Here is a 27,371-nt window from a genome sequence, read left to right as displayed (position 1 = left end):
CCACCGGTGACAAACTGCAACACAAACACAAGCCCTTTGGCTATAACTGAAACAGAAGCCGCCCAGCCATAACAATGTTCAAGCCTACCAGGGATTCTTCATCCCGCCTCAGTGACAGATGCTGCTCCTGGACTCTGCTCTGCTCTGCTCTGCTCTGCTCTGCTCTGCTCTGCTCTGCCTTGCCTTGCCTTGCCTTGCCTTGCCTAGAGCTCCTTCCTCTTGGGCTACTAGCATGGAACTGCCTCTGGCCTCAGCCCCTAGGTTTTATAAGGGCCAGGCCCTGCCCCTCACAGTCAGCAGACCACTGGCAGGAGTGATTGCTTGTTAGCTCGGTTGCCTTGGCAACCAACAACTGGGCTGCTTATTCACTCACTGCTACGGTCCCTTCCCTAGCAGTTTTTCCTTCTTAGGAGCAGGGCACCTAAGTGCTCTGCGACAGTTTGTAAATGTGCATTTCCCTAAGCAATTCCAAGACTTGGTTGCACAAACTGAATATAATGATGATGATTGTTGATGATGATAGTAATAACAGTAATGATAATTATTATAAAAGTAATAATAATAGTAGTAATGATAATAATTATGATTGTTTTTAATGGCTAGAGGAAATCGAACTCCTCTGTTTTGTTTCCAAATAGATTTCACTGAGTGGCCTTAACCTGGCTTGTTTTAGTGTCACTATCCTATATCTCTAGCCTTGTGGTCCATGAGACAGAAGTTTTCATTCAGAGGGAAAAAAATCTCATCAACTCAGGGTTTAAGACCATATATCTTAGATGGACTTGTTTCTTCTACCTTTCTTTTCATTCCCCCACCCTCACCCTGTCTCTTTCAGTCACTATCCTGGTTAAGGGCTTTACACAGAATAGCTGCTAAAAGTTGCTGGTGAGAAAAACATATTTGTCAATAGGTTTTGACAATTTTACATAGTTTTTACCAAGAATGAATGAAGATAGGTTATATATTCCTAGCATAAGAGAATATATCTAGTGTGGCATTTGACCACAGGAATGTTGATTGAACTCTGAGGATCATATTCTGCTTTAACTTATACAGTTAGGTGTAAATCAGGAGTCAGCTGAGTTACTGTTGTAAAACTAGTTTGAGTGAGAGCCCAATTAGGCTCTAAGTTTGTCCAATGGTTGCACAGTCTTGGTGAGCAGACCAGGAGTCTAGTGACCTGAATTCTAGTCCCAGCTGGGTGATGATGGCCACTTGCTGCATTTCTCTGTGCCCTGGCATAATAGCTGTTATGATTTTTCATTACTCTTCTGATATTAGATGTTTTTCTCTTAAAGCCCTGGTCTCCAGATTGAGAGGGAATCTCATTTTTCATTATAAATGAATAGGCAGGTTCTAACCCTCCTAATTTCAGAGAATGGCTTGCAAATTGCTTGAAAAAAAGAAGGGGGAAAGAACTCACTTTTTTAAAAACCTTATGATTTTAACTTAATCTTATGGTGAAAGGGGGAGGGGGAAAGAAGGTAAGTAATTATTGATGTTTTGAACACTCGCAGTTGATGATAATAATGATGTCTCACTTCATCTGTTAAGACTGTGAGCTTGTTATACTAGGAACTGTCTCTGTTTGGATTTGTAAAATGCCTCACAGAAGCCTCAAATGCAGCTGTGGGCAGTAGCATGAGTAGGTGAGCAGGGCATGAGTCCTGCCTGCTGCCTATGGAAGGGAGGTGCTGGAACAGAGCTAGGGGGACTTGTTCTTCTGTCCTTCCCTTCCAACCTCACCCCAGCATCCTCACATCTTACCTTCAGGCATTAGGGAAGGCAGGGAAGTGGCAGTGGCACAGAAGCAGAGGGAGATATCACCTTCTTTGTTTTTATAGCTAAAAACCAGTGGGGTTTTTAGCCACACAACATGCATGTTGACAGTCAGAAAGGAGTGATATTTCCCCCAGAAGCTGCTATTGGTGGATCCAGGATCATGATTAGAGGGAAGAGAGCTCAGTGTGCATGTGTAACATGCCAAAGCAGGTGTGACTAAACCCCCATCTGTGATGCTGGTCAGTGTGAGGTCTGGCCAGAGCCATTGCTTTCTCACAGTTCTGGATCTGAGAAAATGAGTACTACTACTGTTTACCCTTCCTCTCCCTCCTCCTCTCCAAATTCAGCAGCAGGGGATAAGAAGACAAACAGAGGAAAAAAGACTTTTACCTTTCGCTGAGAGGTGAAGTCCATTGTGTCCCAGGAAGTCCCTTGCCAGGAAGTGTGGGCTGTGGTCCAGGAAGCCAAATCTTGCACGATGGCACCAACTCCAGAGAGGTCAACCTGCGGCTCAGGAGTTGGTACCATCGTGCAGGATTTGGCTTCCTGGACCACGACCCACACTTCCTGGCAAGGGACTTCCTGGGATGCAATGGACTTCACCTCTCAGTGAAAGGTAAAAGATTTTTTTTCCAACAGGTTGGCTGATCTCCTATGTTGGGCTTTAAACTAGCTCAGATGGGGAATGGGGAGGCAGAAGAAGGAGAACATCAGGAACCTGCAATGCATGGGACGTCCAGCAGTACAGCACAGGTAAGCAATAAGCAGGTAAGCAATACGGGGCCCATTGGGCATCAGAGCCAGGGGGCAACAAAGGCACCAGTCACAGGGCTCAAGTGCCTATACACTAATGCTAGGAGCATGGGGAACAAGCAGGATGAACTAGCACTCCTGCTTGCAGAAAACACTTATGACTTAGTGGGGTTAACAGAAACCTGGTGGGACTCTACCCACAACTGGCCAGAACACATTGAGGGCTGTAAGCTGTACAGAAAGGATAGAGTAGGGAGGAGAGGGGGAGGGGTTGCACAAGATGTCAAGGAGCATTATACATCGACCCTTATCAAAGTGGAATTGGAGGAGGAGAAAGTAGAAGGATTGTGGGTTAGGATACATGAAGGTCAAGGGGAAAGGTTTTTGGTGGTAGGGGTCTGCTACAGACCCCCACACCAAGGCGAAGAACTAGATTTGGAACTCCTGAGTCAGCTCTCGGAGACCATAAAGACTAGGGAAGCAGTAGTCATGGGAGACCTAAACTACCCTGACATCTGCTGGGAGACACAGACAGTAAATTCCCACCGTTCATGCAGGTTCCTATCCTATGAGCAGGACCTCCACCTGACACAGGAGGTATGTGGTTCCACTAGGGGGAATGCCTTACTGGATCTGGTACTGGCAACAGGGAATGACATGGTAGGGGACCTACAGATCAGTGGTCACCTGGGGGACAGTGACCACCAAATAATAGAATTCACCATAAGGTGTAGTAGGAAAGGTAACTAGTAGGGTGGAAGTGCTAGACTTTAGGAAGGCTGACTTCAGCGAGCTCAGGCATTTAGTCAATGATGCACTGCAGGGTAAGAGATTTGGTGAGATGGGAGCCCAGGAAGGGTGGCTGTGCCTTAAGAAAGCGATCCTTTGGGCACAGAGGGAGACGATCCTGATGCAGAGAGAAAGGGGCCAAGAGGCTCCCTTGGCTAACCAGAGAAATCCAGAGCAGCCTAAGGGCAAAAAGGGGGGCATATAAGCAGTGGAAACAGGGAGAAATTACTAAAGAGAAGTATGCCTCCTCAGCTCGCAGTTGTAGGGAGGCAGTTAGAAAGGCCAAAGCTACCATGGAGCTGAGGATGGCATCCCAAGTTAAGGATAACAAAAAATTGTTTTTCAGATATATAGGGAGTAAAAGCAAGGCCCAGGGCGATATAGGACCACTACTGAATGGGCAGAAGCAATTGGTGACAGACAGGGTGGACAAGGCTGAACTCCTCAATGAGTTCTTTGCCTCAGTGTTCCTAAACGAGGAGAAGACAAGTCTCACAATGGGATCATAGAGAGACAACAGCAGGGCGCCAGACCACCAAGCGTTGACCCTGAGATAGTGCAGAGTCACTTGGAAGAACTGGATGCGTTTAAGTCGGCAGGCCTGGATGAGCTCCATCTGAGGGTACTGAAGGCACTGGCCGACGTCACTGCACAGCCACTGGCAAGAATATTTGAGCACTCGTGGTGCACAGGCCAGGTCCCGGAGGACTGGAAAAGGGCCAATGTGGTCCCTATTTTCAAGAAGGGGAGGAAGGAGGATCCAAGCAACTACAGGCCGGTCGGTCTCACCACCATCCTTAGTAAAGTCTTTGAAAAGATTATTAAGGCTCATATATGTAAGAGCCCAGCAGGAAAAATTATGCTGAGGGGAAACAAGCACAGATTTATAGCAGGTAGATCATGCCTGACTAATCTAGTCTCTTGTTATATCCAGGTTACAAAACACCTGGACGCAGGAGTAGGGGTAGATATCATTTACTTAGACTTCAGGAAGGCCTTCGATACGGTATCCCACCCCATACTGATGAACAAATTTAGAGGCTGTGACTTGGATGATTACACAGTTCGGTGGGTGGCAAACTGGCTAGAGGGTTGTACCCAGAGAGTGGTGGTGGATGGGTCGGTATCGACCTGGAAGGACGTGGGCAGTGGGGTCCCGCAGGATTCAGTCCTTGGACCGATACTCTTCAATGTCTTCATCAGTGACTTGGATGAAGGAGTGAAGTACACACTGTCCAAGTTTGCTGATGATACAAAACTGTGGGGAGAAGTGGACACACCGGAGGGCAGGGAACAACAACAGGCAGACCTGGACAGGTTGGACAACTGGGCAGAAAACAATAGAATGCGATTTAACAAGGAGAAATGCAAAGTGCTGCACCTAGGGAGGAAAAATGTCCAGCACACCTATTGCCTAGGAAATGACCTGCTTGGCAGCATGGAAGCGGAAAGGGATCTCGGAGTCCTAATGGACTTCAAGATGAACATGAGTCGTCAGTGTGACCAAGTCATCAGCAAAACTAACTGCACTTTATCATGCATCAGCAGATGCATGACAAACAGAACCAAGGAGGTGATACGTCCCCTCTATTGGGCACTGGTCAGACCGCAGTTGGAATACTGCGTCCAGTTTTGGGTGCCACACTTTAAAAGAGAGATGCGGATAACCTGGAGAGGGTCCAGAGAAAGGCCACTCGTATGGTTAAGGGCTTGCAGGCCAAGCCCTATGAGGAGACACTAGGGCACCTGGACCTCTTCAGCCTCCCCAAGAGAAGATTGAGAGGTGACCTTGTGGTTGCCTATAAATTCATCATGGGTGCACAGAAGGGAATTGGTGAGGCTCTACTCACCAAGGCGCCCCTGGGAGTTACAATAAATAATGGCCATAAGCTAGCAGAGAGCAGATTTAGACTGGACATTAGGAAGAACTTCTTCACAGTTAAAGTGGCCAAAATCTAGAATGGGCTCCCAAGGGAGGTGGTGCTCTCCCCTACCCTGGGGGTCTTCAAGAGGAGGTTAGATAGGCATCTGGCTGGGGTCATCTGAACCCAGCACACTTTTCTGCCTATGCAGGGGGTCGGACACGATGCTCTATTGAGGTCCCTTCCGACCCTAACATCTATGAATCTAAGAGACTGCAATGCTGAGCTCATTTTCCTGGAGCTCCTCTGCCTTTCTCCTCCTTTCCCCTGATGCTGAATTCAGGGTGGGGGCAGAGGGAGGGGAAGGGCAAGCAGCTATGGTGCTCACCTCCAGGATGCCAGAGTTGCATGAAAGCAGCAGCTCCAGCCAGATCCTGCACTGACCAGCTGGTGAGCTGAGAGAGCTCACAGCACATGCAGAACTGCTGGCAGGAGCTGCACTGACATGTCAGTGAGTTCAGAAATTCATTGTGCATGCGGCACACAGCAGAAGGGAGCTGTGACACACTGCCACACTCCCTAGATCTGCCCTTGGCAGCAGTGAACCTCCAGTCACTGCTGCTGCTCTTCCCTCCCTGCTAGCACCAGGGCCAGAACCACTTTAGGGACAGTGCAGGGAGGTGAGGAGCAGGGAAGGCAGGGGGTGCAAGGAAATAGGGGGGGCAGGCACAGTATTGCTTGGGGCACAGTACTCAGTTATGCCTCTGGTCACAGCCTTGCATTATTACTGTAATGCCAGCAATAGTTAATTATGAAGGTTGTTACTTTTGGAAAGCTATAGCCCATATGAGAATTACTTCCTGCCCCTAACATGAGGAACACAGCTACCCAGCTGGAATGCATAATTTCCCTGAAAACTAAATGTCTTTTTTTTTTTAAGTGCAGTGGTTGTATCAGTTTAACAAAGGTGAGAGCCTCTTAACTATCTCCACTTTCCATCAGCTTTCTGAAATAGGTCAAAAGAGCAAACACATGATGTCACTAATATTTGACTGAATAAAAACCTGTACTCCTGCACAGTGTGCTGTCTTTAGAAGATGGAGGAAATCATTTGTAGCCTCTCTTGCAATTATTCTGAAACGTGAATCATAAAGAAGAGCCCAAAAATGTTATAAAGTATTTGTGGACATTACTAACAAAGGCCATAAACTTACAGTCCTTCTCTGCCTATGAACTGGGTCGCTGAAGGACTGGTACCATTCAAGCTTTGCATAGGTAGAACATTGAAAGGAATTGTAACTTGCTGCTCAGTGATCGTCTGGTTTTGCTTTAAAATAAGAGATATTTATTTACCTATTCTCCATTTTAAAAGATCCATAGTGCCATAATCTGCTGTGGATTTCTCTTTGGGGAGCGGGGGGGAGAAGAGTGGGGTCACAAGATACACCGTCCAAGATAAATATATTAAAAAAGATTTTCCTACTTTATTACTCTAAAGTTCATATGTGTAGGTTTAGCTAGCTATTCTCACATGCCATTCCTCTTGTATTGAACTGATCTACCCTACCCTATAATATATGACTAATGACTCTAGGTATGTTTGTGGCCTCTATTACCATAGTATCTGAGCAACTCTCATATTTCTGATGCATTTATTCTCATAGCATACCTAATAGTCAATGCTATTATCCCTATTTTATGGTTGGGGAACCTCAATACAGAGAGGCTGAGTGATTTGAGCAAGGTCACAAGAGAAGTCTATGGCAAAGCAGAGGCCAGTGCCTCCCAAATTTTAGGCTTGCATCTTAACTTGAAACATTCTTCCTGTTTCACATGCAACATATACCGGTAGGCTTGAAAATAAAATTAATGTGCAAGTAATTGCAATCCATGGTGGCTACATAAGGTATTTGACCCTGCATTTAATCATTTACTTCCTCATTTACTTAAATTCCAAAGGCCCAAAGTGTAAGAAATGACCTGTCATTCTATATACATTTAAAAGAAACTCTAAAATCATAGCCTAGCTAAGAGACCTTTGCTCCTCTGTTTCTCTCTTGTCCAGGATACTCCTTCAGCCTGATGACTCCTTGCAGATTCTAGCCCCAGTGGAAGCTGATGTGGGTTTCTACACTTGTAATGCATCCAATGCCTTGGGATCTGATTCTGTCTCCATTGCTGTCACTTTAGCAGGTAACAGGATACTATCAGTGATTTCAGAATTCTTTATGCTGCATGTAAATTCCTGCAAACAAGTATAGATGAGTTAGCTCAACCTTTTGGCCCCATTGGTCAGATGACTGATGTGAGGCCAGTAGTCCATGAGCCAGATTGGGCCTTGCACACTAGGACTGGACCCTGCACCACCCCCGTGTGCCAGGAACAGGGTCTCACACCAACCCCACACAATCCCACATGCTGAGATCATGCCCTGCATTCTGGGATTGGGCTCTAGGGCCTCACACCACCCCAGCCCAGCACATTGGAATCGGGGGATCAGGGTCCCACACCTCCCCTGTGTGCTCAAATCAGGCCCTGAATGTTGGAATGGGCCCCTGGGGCCCCATGCCACTCCTGTGTGTAGGCCATGCTCTCCAGCCTACAGGGCTCCCCATGGGCCTGCCTCTGCTCCCCTGCCACCAAATTTTGGAGCCTTGTGGGCTGGATGACCTGGCACCAGGGACCAGATCTGGCCCACAGGTCAAGTTCAGATCTCAGGTAACTAAAATGGAAAACAAAGTCCTAAAAACAATATTAAACTCTTCAAAGTAGCCCCCAAAATGCATAATCTTTCCCCTGATCTCCACCTAACAAGGTATCCCTCAGAAAAAAATACTGGAAAGAAAGATAGGACTTGTATCATAGTCTGAAAATAAATAAGTTCTGGCTCTACCAAACAGAGACTGAAAACGAATAGAGCTCCCTCCCTATAGCTCCTATGCCCACCTCACATCCATAATCAGGATCATAGGACTATGTAGGACCTCTTGGGCCCTTAAACCCAAACCCTATAAACCTGTCATATAATCCCTTTCATAAAATAATCAGATTCCATCTAAGACCTATTGGAAAGGTGTTCCAGAGTGTCATTGCTCTTCATGGTTAGAAATAAAATGGGACCTATTAGATTACATGTGAAAATGGACACAAATGTTATTCCCAACCATGTCTACCCTTGTAGTCCCTATCATCCCTGAACTTTGCTTCATCATCAGTTTGTCCAGTAGCCAGAAGAACACCTGAAAAAAATTAGGTGGATTGAGCAAAGTGATATATTGAATCAAGACCTAAAACCATCAGACTGTGTCCCAGGGTCAGGCTCCTAGCTCCATGCACAGATGGTCCATGTATTAACAGTTTGCATTTTCAAATTAACAAGGGGATTTCTTCACCACCCTTACATGGAATGCATTTTACAGGGTTCTAGTTGCTGTTGTATCTATCCTGCAGGTGCTGAATGCCCTCATCATGATCCAGAAAAGCCATTAAGTATGAACGCTACTTTAAACATCTGAATGTTTTCATTGACATCAGTGCGACTGTTCAGCTGGTTAAAGTTAAGCAAGTATTAAGTATTTGCTGGATTTGAGCCAATGCACTTGGCACCTTACAGAATCAAGCCTTGTATCCTGTCTGTCTGTTATGACCAAAGCATGGCCAAAATTCTTCCAACTGCTGGCAAATAAAGGGTTGTGAAAGATTAGCTTTCTGGTTTATATTTATCCAGTAATGGTTCAGTTCTACCCCAAACTAAATATCCTTTGTTCATTTAAAGGATAATGCGAATGAAAACCTGACTGGGGGAAGGGGGGAAAGTGGAAAAAAACAAGAGAATTGTGAGAAAACGAAGGGAGTGATTCTACTTACATCAATGCAAATCTAGATCCAATATCTCTGTTGAATTCAGTGGTGTCATTCCACTATAAAACTTGTGGAAAGCCCTAAAATATATGTACAATACTACGAATACCACACAAAGCTCATATGAATATAACTCTGGAGTTACACATGGAGATAGATTTAATTTTCATTTCTAAAACTGCATACTTTGTGAAGTGGCAACATGAACAAGTTTTGCTTTCTTTACTGTCCTAATGAGTGAATCCCTAGGGTTTGGAAGCCTTTTCAGTCAAATCAGCATTCAGGTCCCAGGCTCTTTCTGGAAACAAATCATTTGCAGACTATAGAAAGGCATATGCAATGTTCAGCATTGGACTTTAAATACCATCAGCCCTTCTTTTAGAAGTAATTATTGGGGTGATAGCTTGATTTTTCCATAACTTAATAACAACTCAAACCTCCTGGTCTTGTTCTCGGTTCGTGCTGATCTCCTGCAAGGCACTATACATCTCCTCCCATCAGGAGTTGAGGATTCTCAGCATCTTGTAAAATGAGGCCACAGTTACAGGGCTCAGATAACATGTAGGTTTTAAATTGAGTCAGCAAAACTATTTTGGCACACAACAGGTCTTTTCCTAAAAGAACTGAAAGCTTGAAGGTGTTTTTAGAGGAATTAGAACATGTGAGGAAGGATTATTTCATTTTAAATGAAGGACTTTTCACTTGGCCCTTCTGATTAGTTTAGCAAATGCAGAGAGGGGAGAAATACACTTCCAGTTTTTGGAGTGATTTGCTACTCTTTATTGGATAAACAATTAACCAATTTTAATGTGATGATGGAAATCCCACTGGGAACATAAAAAGTTAGTTGCCATTTGTGGTTTCTTGCCTTTTATGATTTAGTTGCTACAGTAAAAGATACAAACTTTGCAAGCACTTCTGTCAAGTGAAATGTTTCTTCCTTCATATTACCCATAGATGATACACCATAGGCATCTAGATTAATACAGTAAAGTTTTAATATAAAATGTGCCTTTTAGCAGTTCTGGAAGTACTACAGATCCACATGGAAGTTTTAATTAGGGACAACTGAAGGAGACTGGTCAAAATCAGATTTCCAAAATTGCAATTGTCCAATCAAAACAAGTTTAATTTTTTTCCCTCTCTCTCTGTCTTCCCTTTACCCACACTATCTACATGTGTCCCACTCTGCTATCACTGCAGATTTATAGCCAGATTAAGTCATTGGTACTCTAGATACCTGCTGTCTGGAGTCACATGATGACATCAAAATCTAAGCTTTCATTAAAAACAAATTTGTTTCTAGCTTTTATGTTAGTGAAGGTAAAATCAAGAACATGGTTTGAATGTCACTGAGGTAGGTAAGGTCTTCCTGCCTGAGCCTGCAGGCAACCTAATAAGACAGTATCTCTGAGGAAGGTAACCCTTCCCTGTTCATCATGGTGAGGGACACTGAAGCAGGCCCAAGACTGATAATGGTGCTGGATGCACCCTGGGCATTTCTTTCAGTATGTGGAGTGTGAGAAGTATATGTTTAACAGAGCCATTGTCTACCATGACCCAATTCAAGTGTAGATGTGCCTTGAGTCTCAGCTGGGCTTAGCTACCTGAGTGCTGGGCTTGCTGTGAATCCTGCCCTTTTCTCTCTCCTTCTAGATGCCTGCTGTTTGCATTAAGGGTGTCATCACCCAATCAGGCTGAAGGTATCTTAGCATGCATGGAATAGAAAAGCAAAGGGATGGAAAGAACCTCAGTAGGTGGCAAACTTCCTTCATGATTGCAGGGAGCTACTCCTAAACCATCCCTGACAAATGCTTAACCAGTCACCTTTGAAAACCTCTGATGAAGGGGATTCCACAACTCCCCTGGGAAGTCTATCCCACTGCTTTTGGTTTTCAACATTTCTAGCCCATGTTTCTCCAAGTCATTTATCAGACTGTTGCATGGGACTTTATCAGAATTTTTATTAAAGTCCATGCACATAATCCTCAAGTTAAATTCAAATAGCAGGGTGGTAAATAGGGACAAATGCTTTGTCCCTCACTTCAGGTACAAGGTTACCTTGCTTTCTCACAATACTTATGCCATCTTCTTTCTGTTACTGTCAGTTATTTCCTGCACTAACTCTAAAACCTAAACCTGAGATTATGGAAAACATGGCAGATGCTAAGGAAGTGGATCGCATGTGGCTAGAAGTCTCCAGCAAAGCTACAGTGCTGGTATCCATCATTTGGGATCATTGTCCTGTGTTTGGCCCTTGGCAAAGAGTAGTGTCTCGCTTGTAGAATCAAGGCAAACAGCTTGCTGCAGCTCCAGTTGCATTGCTGTTTATTGTTTCAGCTGATTCTCATATGTGCTGGCTTGACTTTAATACTATTCTGTCTCTGATTTAAGGTTTTTTTTTCCAAAGCAGCTTTAACTACGGAATCAAGCAGCTCCTTCATGATATCATAGAGTCCAGGAGCAGGTGGCTCCATCCACCAGCATCACCCACTGGTTAACACCTGTCCTATAATGTCTACTTCTGCTTTCATGCCAAACATGTTGTTTAGAGCCTGCCCCTTGTGACAAGTTGAGTACTTTACTTTGTGAACTGCCATTTTTCTTTTACACAGGAAAACCACTGATAAAGGCATCAAGAGCTATTGTGATCAACACAGACTTGCCTGCTGTTACTGCTGACATTGGAAGCACAGTGAAAACAATCCAGGGAGCAAATGTTACCATTATCTGCCAAGTTGCAGGTGAGAAGTGACTCAGTCCTTATGGTGAACAGCTATGGGGTGCTTTATTATCTCTACCTTTCTACCGGGGTTTCTTAGTATACCAGTACCTCTGTGCAGAGAGGCATGAAGCTCTGTGGATTCAGCTTTATGAGTCTCATGCAAACTTTTTCTTTACTTTCACATGATAGAAATATAGGAATTGCCACAACACATCAGATCACTGGCCTATTTACCCTGATATCTTGCCTCTGAAAGTGGCCAATACCAGCTCCTTCATATGTAAGTGTAAAATCCCCTTAAAAGACAATAGTTGTGCACATCTTTTAGGGAGATTGACTCCTAATGCCTAACCTTACATTATGAAATATGAAAGTTGAAATACCCTGTACTTCTTCTCATCTTCTTATCATCTAAATACACAAATGGGGCCATTGCTGTATTTGTCATTTGAAATATGCATCACCACTGTTCTTGCATCTGGAGATGTACCTTCACAGGATAACAAAATGTATGAATGTGCATATAAAAATAATACATATCAAAACAGTATTCATATAGCTTTGCCAAAGAGAATATGTACTTGATAGTGGATGGGAAGAGTATCACACACAGCCAGTACATTGGGGTGGAGGCTGTAATGAAAGGTGTTGTTCCTTGTGGAGACAGAAAGAAGTGGACAGTTCAGGAGTGAGTAGTTAGACAAATCAGTGCAAGAAAGCCAACCAATAAAACCAGAACAATTGTTTTTAAATAATGGAATTTACAACATTGGATTTAGTGCTGCATGGGCCAGAACCCTTTGATCAAGTGAGCCGTACTTGGTAGAGAACCCAAAAGGAATGGGAGATAAAGCTGGTCCCAAATGACCTTTCTCATGCAGTATAATTTTGAGCAGCCACCCTAAATGATGTTTGATACTTACAGTGCTCTGGAAACTATTGTGCTACCTAGGCAAGGTGTTTTAGCCATGCCACATCCTTTCCACAGTCTCCCCCTACACTGGGAGCACTGGAATTGAATGGCATAGAGGTGTGCTGGGATTTCTCTTATTCCTGATGCAAAGCAGCTGAAATGAGAGATGAGGATTTTGTCCTTTAATTCAAAATTCAGTTGTGTGGTGTACACTGTTAGGCCCCGACTCCATGAGATGCCCAGCGACTAGGGAGACAACGGAACAGTGCACACATTGCTTCTTCCATCAGCTTTATTCAAAATGGAGACAGATTCGGGATAGCCCCAACAAACCGGGAAGCCGCAGCGACCATTAGTTCTTTCTATATTTACACACTTTGGTTTATGCTTATTAACATTTACCCCACCTTTGTCCCTCCTTTGTTCAATCCTTATTCCTTCCCATCTTAAGCTCCACCTCTGTTTACTGTATATTTAATTAGCATGGAATTACCTCTGCATTTCACTTATTTACATGTCTTTTTGCTAAGAGTGCAGGCCTAAGACCCTGACTCCTGCTTCTCTTGGTCACTTGCAGCCTCTTGCTGATTACTTCACCATCTCCAAGGTCTTACTTCTGCTTTATCTCCTAATGATAGCTGGTGGTCCGTATCCTGTTCTTCTTACACAATGAGCTATATATCTTATAACAATACTATATTGTTAGGAAAGTGCTTGCCTAAGCGCCTTGCAATGTTACTTTTAACATACTGTTCTGCCTTGTGGTTAGCAGCTTTCTAGGCCACAGGCCTTTTATTCAGCTGCAAATCCAATGCTCCCCAAGATTCAAATACTTTTATCCTAACGTACACCTAAATCTGCTGAATTTTGTTTCCTTTCTAAGTTAGGTGATGCAGAGGAATCTGCCTACTACCAAGAGCTTTGCTTCAGTCTTAAGTGTAGAGACATGATATCCCCCTCCGCAGTCCAGATCCTGATAATTTTTCTGCTCCCAGCTCCACCTTCCATTCCCCTTCCCCCAAATCCCTGAAGGTAATTAGTGTTTGGTGCATCTTTGCACTGTACTTTCATCTCTTTATTTTAAGAAGGCACACATGATACTGGTCAGTGACATGTGAAATATGGGACTAGCATAGTATCCCAATTAATTAATTATGTTCTTTGGGATTAACAAAAGAAAAATACAGTATCACTCTTCCTTGCAGTTTAAGGAGGATTAAGCTCAGTAATCCTTCAGTCTTCTGAAATCAGATTGATTTCCAATGCCTTTTAAGGAAGAATAAAAGGAAAGTAATATTATCTTTTCTGATGTACTTCCATGACTACTTTCCATGATGTGATAGAAAAGAGAACAGATATAATATGGGCACAATTTTGGGCTTTGCAGTGAGGGTGGTGGGGGCCTGGGACATACCCATCCATTTAGGTGGTGATTGCTGTTCAGAAAGTGACCAGATTCATCCAGCATGCTAGCAGAAATGGCAGGGCAAAAGAATAGCCCTAAAAGTAGGAACAGGTGAGGGCATGGCCAGGACAGCCAAGAAACACATGAATTCAGCACTTCCTCTCAGCAATTACTACCAAGAGAGGTTTAGTGGAGCCTTTGCCTGAATGGAAACTCTGCCCATTACCAGAATGCAATCACATTAGAAACACAGTGGAAAAGCTGGGGCAATCTAACAGCAGAATCATTGTCTGGGGAAAGGTGCTATCTATCTAGAGTAGGTAGACTTTAACCTTTATTGTCTCAGGCATTGTTGTAATATCGGAATTCCTGGATCATAAGGGGCCTCTGTGATATAAGGTGCCAAAATGCACCCTGCATTATGCCAGTATCTCTGAACTGTGTTCTACGTAGTGATAACTCTTGGAAAAAATGACAAGCTTTCTATTTATAAACACTTCTTCCTATGCAATGTATGTATTTAATTTCTTACCCTCCTCAATGATACAAAGAAGCTTTGCTTATGACAGCATTGTTTTCCATGGACATTTGTTTTCTTCTGCTGTCTCATCAGAAGTTGAGAGAGGTAGTTAGCTGTGTTGGTCTGAAGACCAGGCAGGGTAGATTTGCACCTTGTACACTAAGTAAATCATCAGAAGTTGCCACGTTCTCAGAGCTTTCCACTGTGGATATTATAATAGCACAAACTGAGAGTTGTAACATTATATAGGAATTCGGAAAGAAACAGTGAGGACAGAGAAGCCTTGAAGGCACAACAATCTTGTTATCATGGAAACAGTGCTAGTAATTGGAAACAAAGGAGGCAAAAGGCAAAAATGTAAGTGTGGTGACGAGACACCGCCACAGGCTCCTGAAGGGGAGAGAGTGAACCCTGCGGTCCCCATACCCCGGGAGGAGGCCCCCGGCAGGGCTAACTCACCTCCCACAGGGCAGCCAGAGCAGGAGCCGCACCCGGGGGCGTATGAACCGGCATTATGCCAGCTGTTTAATCAGCTGTTTCTGGTGTGGGAAACAGCTGAGCCAATCCCAGCGGCCATACCAGCCGCCACGGGAAAGTTTAAAAGCCCTACCGGATCTGGGGCAGAGGAAGAGCCAGAGAGAGAGAAAGCGGGCCGGCAGCTCGTTAGGTGGGCTCTGGCACAGGGAGGAAGCAACCCAGCCTGCGTGGCTCTCACAGGCAGCACTAGGGAGAGCTTTAAGCCTCCTACGGGAGGCAAAGCAGGGGCAACCCCACAGCCCCCAGAAGAAGCTGAGACAAAAGAGGCAGGGGAGCTCCCTGCGTACAGTAGGAGGGAAGAGGCATCTGAGACCCCTAGAGCAGGCAGGGATAAGGGAGGCAGCCCTGTAACCCCCTTCTACTCAGGGGAATATTTTCTTTAAAATAAAACGAACCCCGAGAGGGGAGGAAGAGTGACTAGACCCAGGTAGACAGGCCCTCGGCCGTCCTACAGGGCCAGAGACCATCATCAACACATATCCAACCAGTTGGCGAGTGGATGGGGTGTAGGGGAGGTGGAGCCCTGTGGAACATCGTGGTCTACGATCGTAAGTACCGCTGTCCATCGGGAGGGCCCCCCCAGGAAAGATCTCCACTGAAGACCCCTCTCATAGTAAGTTTTAACATCAAAGTCATGGCAGGAGAGTTGAGGGGAGGGGCCACACCCCGACAGGCCGGGCTGCCAGAAGGGCACAAGATGTCACAGTAAGCTATAGAAATAAAATGATTTCTATAATATTTTATGCATAAGATGGCAAAAGACACCATTTTAGAAAACTTGTTAATGAACATGTTCTAACCAGCATGACATTATATAATTTTTGCTCTAGTGGGAACAAATGCCTGCTTGTATATTTGAAAATATGTTAGCTGATTGTAGTTATCCTGCATTTTTAAATACAAATGTCCTTACTGGATTAGAAACATTATGTGGAATTTCTTCAGCATAGATAGACAGCCTTGACAGCAGAAGGAATTGCAGAGTTTCCCATGTTGCATTAACAGCTCTGGAAAGGGGTGGTCTTAAAGTGCTACTAAATTCATACACAATATTCCATCCATCAGTTTCTGTTATAAACACTGAGGAAAATAAATCAGAATATGGGAGCACTAGGAAAAGACTTGGCAGACAAATTTATATTTCCAGACACAAAGTTGAGCATGTCTAAAGGAATAAGCTTCATGGAGCTTTGTAAAACCTCATTCCTTTCCACTCCAGTACTTTTCTATCAGGGTACATCAAAGCCAGTATGTGGTGGAGCACCTTTGGGGTGCTTGCCACTTGGGGACTCTCATAGGCTCTGAGGAAAGCCTGCTTTGGAGGAGCAGCAAAGGAAACCTCCCCCAGGAACTATTTTAAGGGAGAAGGTGCATGGCAAGGCACTGTTGGTGCCTGCCACTTTAAGAGTGGAGCCAAGCAGCCAGCAGGTGATTGATTACGGTGGCCATTTTAAATCTTAGGCCGCCCATATAAACAGGGCAGTTCCCTGCTGGTAGGCTAGGTAGTAACATTGCCTCGCTTTAAGGCTCCATGCAACATCCTAGAGGTAAGCTGTAGGGGATGGTTTGGAGGTTCCTGGTCCTGGGCATGAACTAAAACTGCACCCTGCTGGGCGTGGGTGGCCTGGTGGGGCTCTCAGTGGTGTGAGAGCCCCCAGGAAATGCCAGGCCAGTTATCATTCCTGTGTAAGGCGGGTAGGAGTGCTTTAACCCTAGCCCTCACTTTTGAGTGGGTTGCGTAACATCGGAGGGAATGGGGCCAGGCATGGCTGCGGCCACCTGAGCCCTGTGAGGTGCAAGGCCCTAAGGAGCAAGAGTTGGGGCCAGGCACGGATATGGCCACCTGAGCCCAGCAGGGAGGGAAGCCCTGTGGCCCCAGTGAAGGGAGCAGTGTGAGCCCCAGTAAAGGGAGTAGGCCTACGTATGTCTTCAGACACCCAAGGCTGTAGTTTGGGCCAGAGGCCAAGTAAGGGGGCTCAGTCTGAGAGATAGGGGTAAGTCCTGACCCTGGTAAGTCCTCCACTGCTGGGAGGCCGAGTGTGGGTTGAAAGCAAGACCTATAGTGAGCACAATAACCTGCTGCTCCAGGGGGGGAGTGAGAGTCCCCGTGAGACCCTGGAACACCAGTTGTGGTGTGAGTTTAAGAACACCCCAGTGAGAGGTGGCCCTAGAAAGGGGACAGAGAGGAGGGACCCCAGTAGGGGAGAAGAATCAGAGGGCTGAGAGCCCAGAGCATGTGAGGATATAGAGTTGCCCCAGAAGGGGCCAGAGTAAGCTTAGACCCAGTCAGGTAATTGGCTGGCCACTATCCCGGTGAGGGTTGCAGGAGAGGCTCAAAAGATGGTATGTCTTCCACCCAAGGTACGAACTAGGTAAACCTATGGCCTAAGGGGCCCGCACCAAGAGGAAGCAAGGCAGTACAAGTTGTCAACATGTGAAAGAGACCCTGTGAGAGGGTGGAGTGTGAGGGGAGGGCGGTATGAGTGTGTGTCTGAGGCCTGACAACGAGGCCTAAGCTTGATCTGGCTGTGGGCCAGGAGCATATTGTCATCTGGATGCTATCTGTGAGGCTTGGGCTGCGGTGTAGGGGAGGTACAGAGCTGCAGATAGTGCCCCCTGGCATCGGGGCAAGAATGGGCAGCCTCCTGCCTTAGTTAACAATTAATTACCAACAAGGCATGGAGGGCAAGACAGGTGGGTGGCGTGCTCAAAGGTAAGTGGGGAAACTAGCGCTGTGGATAGTCGGGGAGCCCCACCTTGCCACACAGTAAAACAATTAAAAATTGCTCCGAAAAGGATTCTCAGGGTATTCTTTCCTTTGAAGTGACTGCCCCGTTCATCTCATCCTCAGAAGCTTTGGGTAGGCAGTCGGGCTATTCTGAAGTGCCCGTGGGAGAGGTCTTCATTTGGGTGTAGTTGCAGCTCTGTCTCACATTGAGAGGCTTTTAATGAAAATCTACAGGATACCAGGACAAGCATCTATAAAAGAAATACTAGATACAAGGATTAATTATGACATTTGCTAAAGCTGTTGTTGCCAGGAGACAGGAATACAGGCTGGCTGCTGACAGGCACTGATAAGGTTTCTTTCAAATAAGAGATAATGAAAGGGACTGTTACCGTAACTTGGGAATTGTTTTTATATAGGTCTCTAATTTCTTTTTGTAGGCACAGGTGCTGACACATTCTGTACTCTGAACTGTAATCTGTAGATGTTGGAACAAGCCATTACAAAGCAAGAGGTCTAATTGATCCTCTGTGTAACTGAAGAGTTGCACCAAGGATGAATTTGGCCTGAAGCATGTGTATCTGTAGAATCAAATTCTCTTCTTCTTTCCCCAGGAGAACTCAACTGTAAGTTTGTTTAAGCTATGAAAGTAAGTCCTATCAGAAAATCATATTGCAATTCGTGGGCATGTCTACATTTGCAATTAACGTGCTTTAGTTGATGTGCATTAAATCTAGTACTTCCATTATGAGGTACCTGGAAAATGTGCATTAGACTGTCCTAATGTGTATTAAGTAAAGAGCACAGGTACCCTATACATAAGCATGGAGGCTGCTCTCCACCATGTTGGGAATTCCAGCATGTCGGAGCAGACTTAATTGAGTCTGCTGAAGCATGGCAATTACTGCTCTCCAGCAGCCTCCTGTCTCTTGTGTATCAGCATCCCCATGCTTAAAATTGGTGGTGGGGGCATTTGAACTAAAGCTCTTCGAATGAGCTTTATTTCTAGTGCCCTCACCGCCATTTTGAAGTGCAGGAATGCTGATGCATGAGACGCAATGGTGCTTTCATAGTTTCATAGCTTGTAGGATCAGAAAGGACCTTGACAGATCATCAAGTCCGACCCCCTGCCATGGCAGGAAAGAGCACTGGGGTAAAACGACCCCAGCAAGGTGTTCGTTTAGCCTCCTCTCAAAAGACCCCCAGGGTAGGAGCCAGCACCACTTCTCTTGGAAGTTGGTTCCAAATCCTAGCCGCCCTGACAGTGAAATAGCGCCTCCTGATATCTAGTCTAAATCTACCCTCTGCCAGCTTGTGACCGTCATTTCTAGTCACTCCTGGTAGTGCTCGGGGGAACAGGGACTCCCCCAGTGCCTGCTGGTCACCTCTGACTAGTTTGTAACAGGCCACTAGATCCCCCTCAGCCTTCTCTTGTAGAGGCTGAACAGGTTCAGGTCCCTTAGCCGCTCCTCGTAGGGCTCACAGATCCACTCTAACTAAAGCACCACCCCTTCACCCCTGGTGCACATGTAAAACTGGCCATGGGTTTTAAGCAATGTGTAATGCACATTGGCCTATTTTACTGTGCATTAACTAAATAGCAAGTTTTTTTTCCAGTGCATTAAATGTGCATCAATGTGCATTAAAATAGGCTAATATGCATTAAAGGTCACGTGTAGACATGCCACATATGACTTGGCACCTACTCTACAGTGGCTGAGGTACGTTTAAAAGAGATGCTAGGGTCTTGTGGCTAGCCCCAGGCTCCCCTACTATTGAGCCTAAGAGAAACAACTCCTATCCACCAAACACCCTACATGTGGCAGTGATTCTCAGAAAGTAGATTTTTAGTCCATTGGTAATTCAGACATTTTTTTTTGTGGTTGAATCTGCAGATTCAGGAATGGTGGACTCAGGTTTTCTGCCAAAATGAATTGGAAATGCATTTTAGCTCATGTAGATGTTAGTGTGAAGCTTTCTACAGTGAGCCATTGGATCAGATCCTGTACATACATGTTTTGACTGCATTTACATGGCAGGCACTTGGATGTCTAATGTCATGTCTGCACTAACAAAAGCGCATGCTGCCTACTCTCTCCTCTGTGCACACCAAACCCTTGCACTGGACATTGTAGTCCTCTTAAAATGGATCGGCGCACATGTCAAGAAGTATACTCGACATGCTTAGGGCTGTACTAAAATAGCTGTGCTGCCCAGTTTGCAGGCTCTGGCATGAGTAGAGTGGGAGTGAGTGAATGGGGAGATTGCTTCTAGGCTGTGTTCGTGGGCTTGCCACAGAGACAGTACAGACACACTCTAAATGGGCATGGTTATGATTAGAAACAATGCTGGGTGCCAAAAGGTGCCCAGTTTTAACTATGTGATCCGTTGTCACTGTTTTTGAAAGAAAAACTTGAAACATCAATATTTCCCACCCTAGGCAGATCTAGAAGTGGGTCAGGCTTTCTTTTTCTGCAATTCTAAAAGTAAAGGGGTGTGTGGCACATAGCGCTTCCCCCCTCTCCCCCCCCCCCCCCCCGACTATGGAACCACTGTACCCCTCCCTGGATACACCTTTGGCTTTCACAAACATCCTCTGTCTCTTTTCTCTGTGTGTGTTATACTTCTAAGTCCTCCACCTCTTCCTTAAAATTATCCCAGTTTGTCATTCAGACTCTACAGGGTTTGGTATGGGGAAGAGGGTGTGTCCTGATTTTTCTCTTTAAGCCTTGTCTGTTCCTTTTCACAAGCATCAGACTGCCACACCATAAGCAAAAGTATTTAGTACTATTACAGAATATTATGGCCATGGAAACTGGTAGCAGTCTGGTAGAACCCAGATTACTTTGCTGCATTCCAGAGAACATACACATCATAGAGCTAAAGCATCAGCATGATTATCATGCTGCTTGTCACTTACACCAGCCTTTTTTGTACTGAGAACTAACTCCAGTAAAAGGTAGGGGGTTGGTAGCTATTTCTAGTTGGCTATTGAAGAGGAACAGAGAGAAGGGAGGGCTTTCTGGGTTATAATTACTGTTTGGAAATATTCTCCAACTGTAGGGCAAGCATTCCTAATGTGATGCCTCCAACAAAAGAGAAGTTCATAACAACAAAAGAAACTTACTTCCAAAGGGGAATTCATGAAGCTTATGTTCTCAGTGGGATAAAATCTTGTGGTTTAATGAAGCTAATGCAATGGTACCGGTTTACACAAACAGAATATCTGACCCTACACTTTTATTTTTCAGACTGTTTTCTCCTTTATTTTGAAAAATACTGCACTACAGCTTCATACAGGAGGCACTGGCTTTCTGCTTGCTTTTTCATCCATTAATTTTCTATTATTATTTCATTTTTTAAAAGTTTGCATTCTCTCCTTATGGTAAACCTACATTTTCCTTATGTTTCCATTATACCCTTGTGGACAACCATCTGACAAAAAAACCCACAGCTAGGGCCGACTGAAAGGCTCTTGCTCCCCCTACTGTCAATCTTTTGGAAGAAAAGCTTTACTTACATTTGCACCTACATCTTTATATTGGTGTTTTTGAAGTGCTTGCCAGCCTGCTGTCACTTTGGTTTCATTACCCATTTCATTAGACTAAACCTGTATAAGCCACTCATGTGAGAAGGATACACTGACATGTTCATTTCTTCTCATCCTCCCCCATCCAATTTGTGGGTCACAGCTGTAACATTTGTTCTTGATTCATTTATGTTTACCCTGGAAGCTTTAGATTAAAGAGGGAAGGAAGAATAGCTCTTCTGTGCAGGTCATCGGAGAAGTGCTTTTGCAGATGTGCAAATGCGGCCACAGGTTGAACAACAGCAGGGTGAACCAAATCCTTCAGTCTTGTTACTCAAGCAAAACTTCCTTTGATGGGAATGGGAGTTTTACCAGAGTAAGGGAAGTGTAAGTATTTAATGGTTTGGCCCTATCTGAACAGACAATAGCTGCCTGCAAAGAAGTGAACCAATGTGGATGTCTAATGTTGGTGTAGCTTCTTATGAGTCAGTTCCTGGAGCCCTGTGACAAAAGAATCTCGCCTCCTAAAAAGTAAATATTTAACTTTTAGAATTGCAGGAAAAAAGCATGACCCAAGTGCATACAAGCTTAGAACCAAGAAAGAGAGAAAAATATTGTGAATTTTCTCACTTAAAAAAAATAATAATCATCATCTCACTGTTTTAAGTTAATCACATAATTCTCTGAGGTCTCTCACTCATGATTTTTTTTCAGTGCTTGGCATCAGCATTGGAGTTAATGTGAAGATATGACTTGTAAGCTGCCTGCAATCATGCAGCTTTCAGGGAGAAAATGTCTACTGTGGAATGATCATGCCTGTATTAGAATAGAACTCACAGGGGGTTGCTGGATCAGCCATTCTTTACTGCTCTCAAGGACTTCAACAAATTGAAAGAGTCTCCGTTCTCTCTTTTTCCCCTGCCAGATCCAATCCTTTTGACTCCCCAGTTCTGCAAGGAATATACAATAAACCTGCAGCCTTGAATAAATTGGACTTGGAGTTATTTTTTATCCAGTGAGGGTGTGGCTTTCCCTGGGAACTTCACCTTGGTATCTTGTGAAGACTTGAAGAAAGTTTTAACTGCCACCCGAATGAGATGTGTTTTAAAGAATAGGAACCAGCTAAAAACTAGCCTTCAAGGTTAAGAAAGAGGCCAAAACCCTCTCATTGTAAAATAATTAAGTTATGGGAAACACAAAATTATCAACCAGTCATGAGCAGGATAGAAAAGTATGACAGAGTCTGTACCAGTCTGGTCTGTACCTTAAGTGATATCTGATAGTGCAAGAAACAAGGATTCAGACTGTGTGAAGCCCCTGGCTTTCCTGCAGCCCCGTACCAAAGTGGGGAATGTGCTACTTGCCTCATATGTCATCCTCCACAACAGTTTAAATCCTCTTCCCCACCCCTCACCACCTACACAGCCTCAGTCCTGTCAAGAGTGTCCCCTCTTGCATCCCACCAAAGTTACAAAGTGGTGCAGAGGATGGAAAACAGCAAGAATGCTCTAATAGTTCAGAGGGAAATCAGCTGTCTGTCAAGTTCTGGCTGCTTAATGCTGCTGGTATAGTGCTTACTGGCTGAGTAAAGCTTGGAATCAGCTAGTTGCTGAGAATTGCCTAACCACAACAGATGAATGGGCTTTCTATTCTCCATGCCCACTTTTATTCTCCATGTCCACATGGTCTTTCTCTGATTGGCAAGAAAGCTGCCAATTATAATGGGGTTCTTTTCACATGAGCTGCTGTCAGCTGGCAATGAAATACCTGATCTAGTCTGGCTTGTACTAGTGATTTACAGGCAAAAATCTCAATCTTTGAACTGTCAAATGAAGAAAACTGATAAACCAGTGATGCCAGAGAGTGCAGATGCCAGATGAGGCAGTTGCTTGATTATTTGTTGTACAAAATGGGAAAGCAGACAGGCAAACTTCAAGCCCTGCTTAAATTGTTCAGTGCTGTCCTTGCCAGTTTCACTGGGGTAAAATAGAACATAGGGAGTTTGATCTTTCACTCTGCAAAAGTAACTGGTTTTTCTAAACTACTGGAAATCTTTGCATAGACTTTACATTTCTCCAGCTGTATTCAGCCATTAACTTGCAAGAAAGCTCTGTTCTGAACAGTCAGAAACAGGCAGTTCTCATTTGGGTAACAGTCCCTAGGAAGAGACTGTTCACCCTGAACCAAATGACCACCAACCCAGTGGTTCTCAAGCTGGTCATCCATGGAATGCTTGCTGCTGACCCTCAGAGAGCTGTCTGATCTCATGATGCTTGTTCCTGCTCTGTGCTGTCTGCTTCTAGCTCACCTTTGAATGTGTTCCTGGTAGTGTTTTGCTCTGGAAGCAATTGCTACTAGAATAGCAGTACATGAACATGTGTGTGGCCACAAAACAGTTGTTCTATTCAGATGTGTGCCATGCTATGAAAAAACTGAGGAACTTCTGGATCAGGTTAGCAAGTTACTGAAATTTGAGTCAAACATGTGGATATCTGAATTATTCCATAGCAAAGGGCGACTCCAGTAGATCAATTGCTTAAACTGATTTATCCTGTCCTTTTCTGTCTGCACACCACTGTGCAGTGCAGAATAGTCTACAGTGGCATTTCTTAGAAACCTTTGAATGAAAATGAGAGTCCTCCATTTTGGAGTTGCAGGGGGATGTTTTATCCTGCATAGACTGCTCTCATGTTAGATTGTGACATGAAACAAGCCTATGTAAGAGGGCATGCCCCTTCCTTCTGATGAGGTTGACTAAAAAGCATTGTTTTTTCTTGGGATTTCATAGTTTCATAGTTGGTAGGGTCAGAAGGGACCTGAGGAGATCATCTAGTCCGACCCCCTGCCATGGGCAGGAAAGAATACTGGGGTCAAACGATCCCGGCCAGATGTTTGTCCAGCCTCCTTTTAAAGACCCCCAGGGTAGGAGCCAGTACCACTTCTTTTGGAAGTTGGTTCCAGGTCCTAGCCACCCTGACAGTGAAATAGCACTTCCTAATGTCTATTCTGAAACTACCCTCCGCTAGCTTGTGTCCGCTGTTTCTTGTAACTTCCGGGATTGATCAGGGGAACAGGGACTCTCCCAATGCCTGCTGGTCCCCCTTGACTAGTTTGTAGACTGCCACCAGATCCCCTCTCAGCCTTCTCTTTTGGAGGTTGAACAGGTTCAGGTCCCTCAGCCTCTCCTCGTAGGGCCTGCCCTGCTGACCCCTAATTATGCCGGTGGCCCTCCTTTGGACCCTTTCCATATTGGCCACATCCCTCCTGAAGTGCAGTGCCCAGAGCTGGACTCAGTACTCCAGCTGCAGCCTGACCAGTGTCACGTAGAGGGGGAGGATCACCTCCTTGGACCTGCTTGAGACGCATCTGTGGATGCACGACAAGGTATGGTTGGCCTTCCTGGCCGCGTCCCCACACTGTCGGCCCATGTTCATTGTGGCATCAATGATGATTCCAAGATCCTTTTCTGTCTCAACACTGACAAGAAGGGAGTTCCCCAGCCTGTAGGTGTGCCGCTGGTTCTTCCTCCCCAGGTGCAGTACCTTGCACTTGTCAGTGTTGAACCCCATCCTGTTCTCTTCGGCCCACCCCTGTAACCTGTCTAGGTTTGATTGCAGCCTATTCCTCCCTTCTAGCGTACCCACATCCCCCCACATCTTAGTGTCATCTGCGAACTTGAACAGGGTGCTTTCTACCCCCTCGCCCAAGTCACTGATGAAGATGTTGAATATTGTGGGCCCGAGGACCAAGCCCTGGGGAACCCTGCAGCCCACATCCCTCCAGGTCAAATAAGGTCAATTTCACATGATGCTGTTTGCTTCTTGTCAGATGATAAGTGTCAGTGGAAAAGCCACTTTCAAAAAAGTGTGTGGCCTTTGTTTGCATTCTCAAGTAGCTCCAGGAAATGTAGAGACAGATGAATTGAAAAAAAATTACCAAACTCTCTTGAACATTGGGCTGCTAGTAGGGTACAAAAGCTTGATATGATTATTCTATGCCAACTGCTTTGTCTGTCCCTAATGGAAATATTGTCATCCAGTATCTTATACCTTTTCCCCCTTCCCGCCCTTGCCTTTCCAGGTGTACCTGAAGCAGAAATTGCTTGGCTTAAGGATCAGATCCAGCTGGGCCCTCCACACCATTTGCATGATGGATCACTGCTGATTGCAGATGCATCTTTATCTGATCAGGGATCCTACTCTTGCAAGGCAGTCAATCTTCGTGGGGAAGTGACTGAGAGTACGCAGCTGATGATTCTTGGTAAGCCACAGGAATCCATGTTGCCTTGGAAGGACTTGTCTGTTACATTTTGCTTGTGTTACAGGATTAACATCACCTGCACCCCCGCAGACTTCCAACTATGCTGAACTAATCAGGGAGCATAAGAGAAGAAAGAGTGACTAAGCATCTTTATTCTCTGGAGAAGGAATACATCCCAATTGTATTAGCAGCACAGGCTATCAAACCAGGAACGAGAGCTTGGGAGTTGGGGAAGAAAAAACTTTTATCAGGAAAAAAAAAAGAATACTAATTTTTAATTTTTGCACATTTAGATTTTATGGCCAAGCAAAGAACTGTCAAACATGCCCCTAAGGGCACTCCCAAAAGGAAGGTAGTAGCCCTCTGCCCTGTATACCACACCACTTCTGAGAAGCAGCCACTCTTATAAATCACTAAGTGACACTGACCAATTTCACACCTCACTAACTGATGCATAAACCTTGTGCAATTTACAAAACAGTAACTCAGGTCAGCAAAGGGTAAAGTTTACTTTGTCTTGGGTTTCATTGTAGCAGGCCGAAAGTCTAGCTGGGTGATTTTGGAAAGACTTTGTCAAGCCTAAAGCATGGGTGGAAGTGTTACACAGGACTAATTTATTGTGCCTGTTGATGGATTTTTCCTCCCTAATGACCCATCTGTGTCATTTCCCACTGTCTGGGAGATGAAAGATCCAGCCAGATAATGTAAATGGTACTGTATGCCTAGTAATGAAGTGTTCTTGTTTTGTAACTCTGTACATGCATTGTTGCAACAAAGCAGACAAGGTTCCTTGGGTGAATCTGATCTCTTTTATTAGACCAACCCAAATAGTTGGAGAATAGTTATTAAGCAAGCTTTCGGGTTCAAAAACCCTTCGTCAGGCTAAGGACGTTTCAGCAGTTGGTGTGTGCTCTTCCTGGATGGAATGAAAAGCAAAGAAGCCAGAGGCTGGGCTGGGGAGTCAGTTGTTGCAACAACGCATTTACAAAGTATCTGTCACAGATGTCAGTTTTCAGGCCTTAGCATATTGCCCCCTTTGATTCACAGCTGACTCAAACTTGCAGGGCAAGTCTAGGCACTGTGGATGCTGCTACCTTAGAGACAGATTTTAAAGCTGAACGTTCTCACAATCTTAAGGGCAGTGCTAAAGCCCTTCTAGTGGAGGGCTTCTATTCACATGGAATACCTGTGATTTCAGACCAACCCTAAAAACTAAGTTTAAAAATTATATTCATATATTTAAAAAAGAAAACCTCCCAGATCATAATTCCAATTTGGTTTCAAAGCAAATAGGCCCCAGAAAAAACTCACTTTTTTGTTAAAGATGCAAAATTACTTTCAGTGCTTCAGGATCATTTGTAGGCAAACCATTTTTTCAGTTGCTTAAGAAAAAGAAATAGTGGAAACAACTCTGGGCCACCAGATATCACCTGTGTATTAACAGTAGCTATGCAGTGTGAGTTTACCATCTGTTCTGAGTGACTGTATTTGCTAGCGAGCAACATCTGCTGCTGTGCCTCATCACTCACAAGAATCAAGGATGGCAGAGTAGCCTTAAAGAATTTCTTGGCTATTGTTGGCTTACGCCTGACATTAGACATTATTTTAATTGCATCTGTACTGCTACACCTACCTGGTACATCAGGCACCCACACCACTTGATTTCCTTTGAAATGTTGCTGTTTCAAAACAATGAAAAATAGGAGG

General features: G+C 44.7%; 1 protein-coding gene across 1 annotated transcript in view; it reads left to right on the top strand.

The window, feature by feature from the left end:
- Nucleotides 1-2,424: 2,424 nt before the first annotated feature.
- LOC132249476 (ADAMTS-like protein 1) overlaps nt 2,425-27,371 on the top strand; it is a 62,760-nt gene continuing 37,813 nt past the window's right edge. Inside the window, exons 1-4 of the mRNA XM_059724688.1 lie at nt 2,425-2,535; nt 7,252-7,379; nt 11,663-11,791; nt 25,485-25,664. Coding sequence (XP_059580671.1) covers nt 2,468-2,535; nt 7,252-7,379; nt 11,663-11,791; nt 25,485-25,664 — 505 coding nt within the window. The 5' untranslated portion in view covers nt 2,425-2,467. The remainder of the gene's footprint in view (nt 2,536-7,251; nt 7,380-11,662; nt 11,792-25,484; nt 25,665-27,371) is intronic.

Source organism: Alligator mississippiensis, chromosome 3 (genome assembly GCF_030867095.1).
Source record: "Alligator mississippiensis isolate rAllMis1 chromosome 3, rAllMis1, whole genome shotgun sequence".
Taxonomy (NCBI): domain Eukaryota; kingdom Metazoa; phylum Chordata; order Crocodylia; family Alligatoridae; genus Alligator; species Alligator mississippiensis.
Note: the sequence above shows the minus strand (reverse complement) of the source record. Positions and strands in the feature narration are given on the sequence as shown.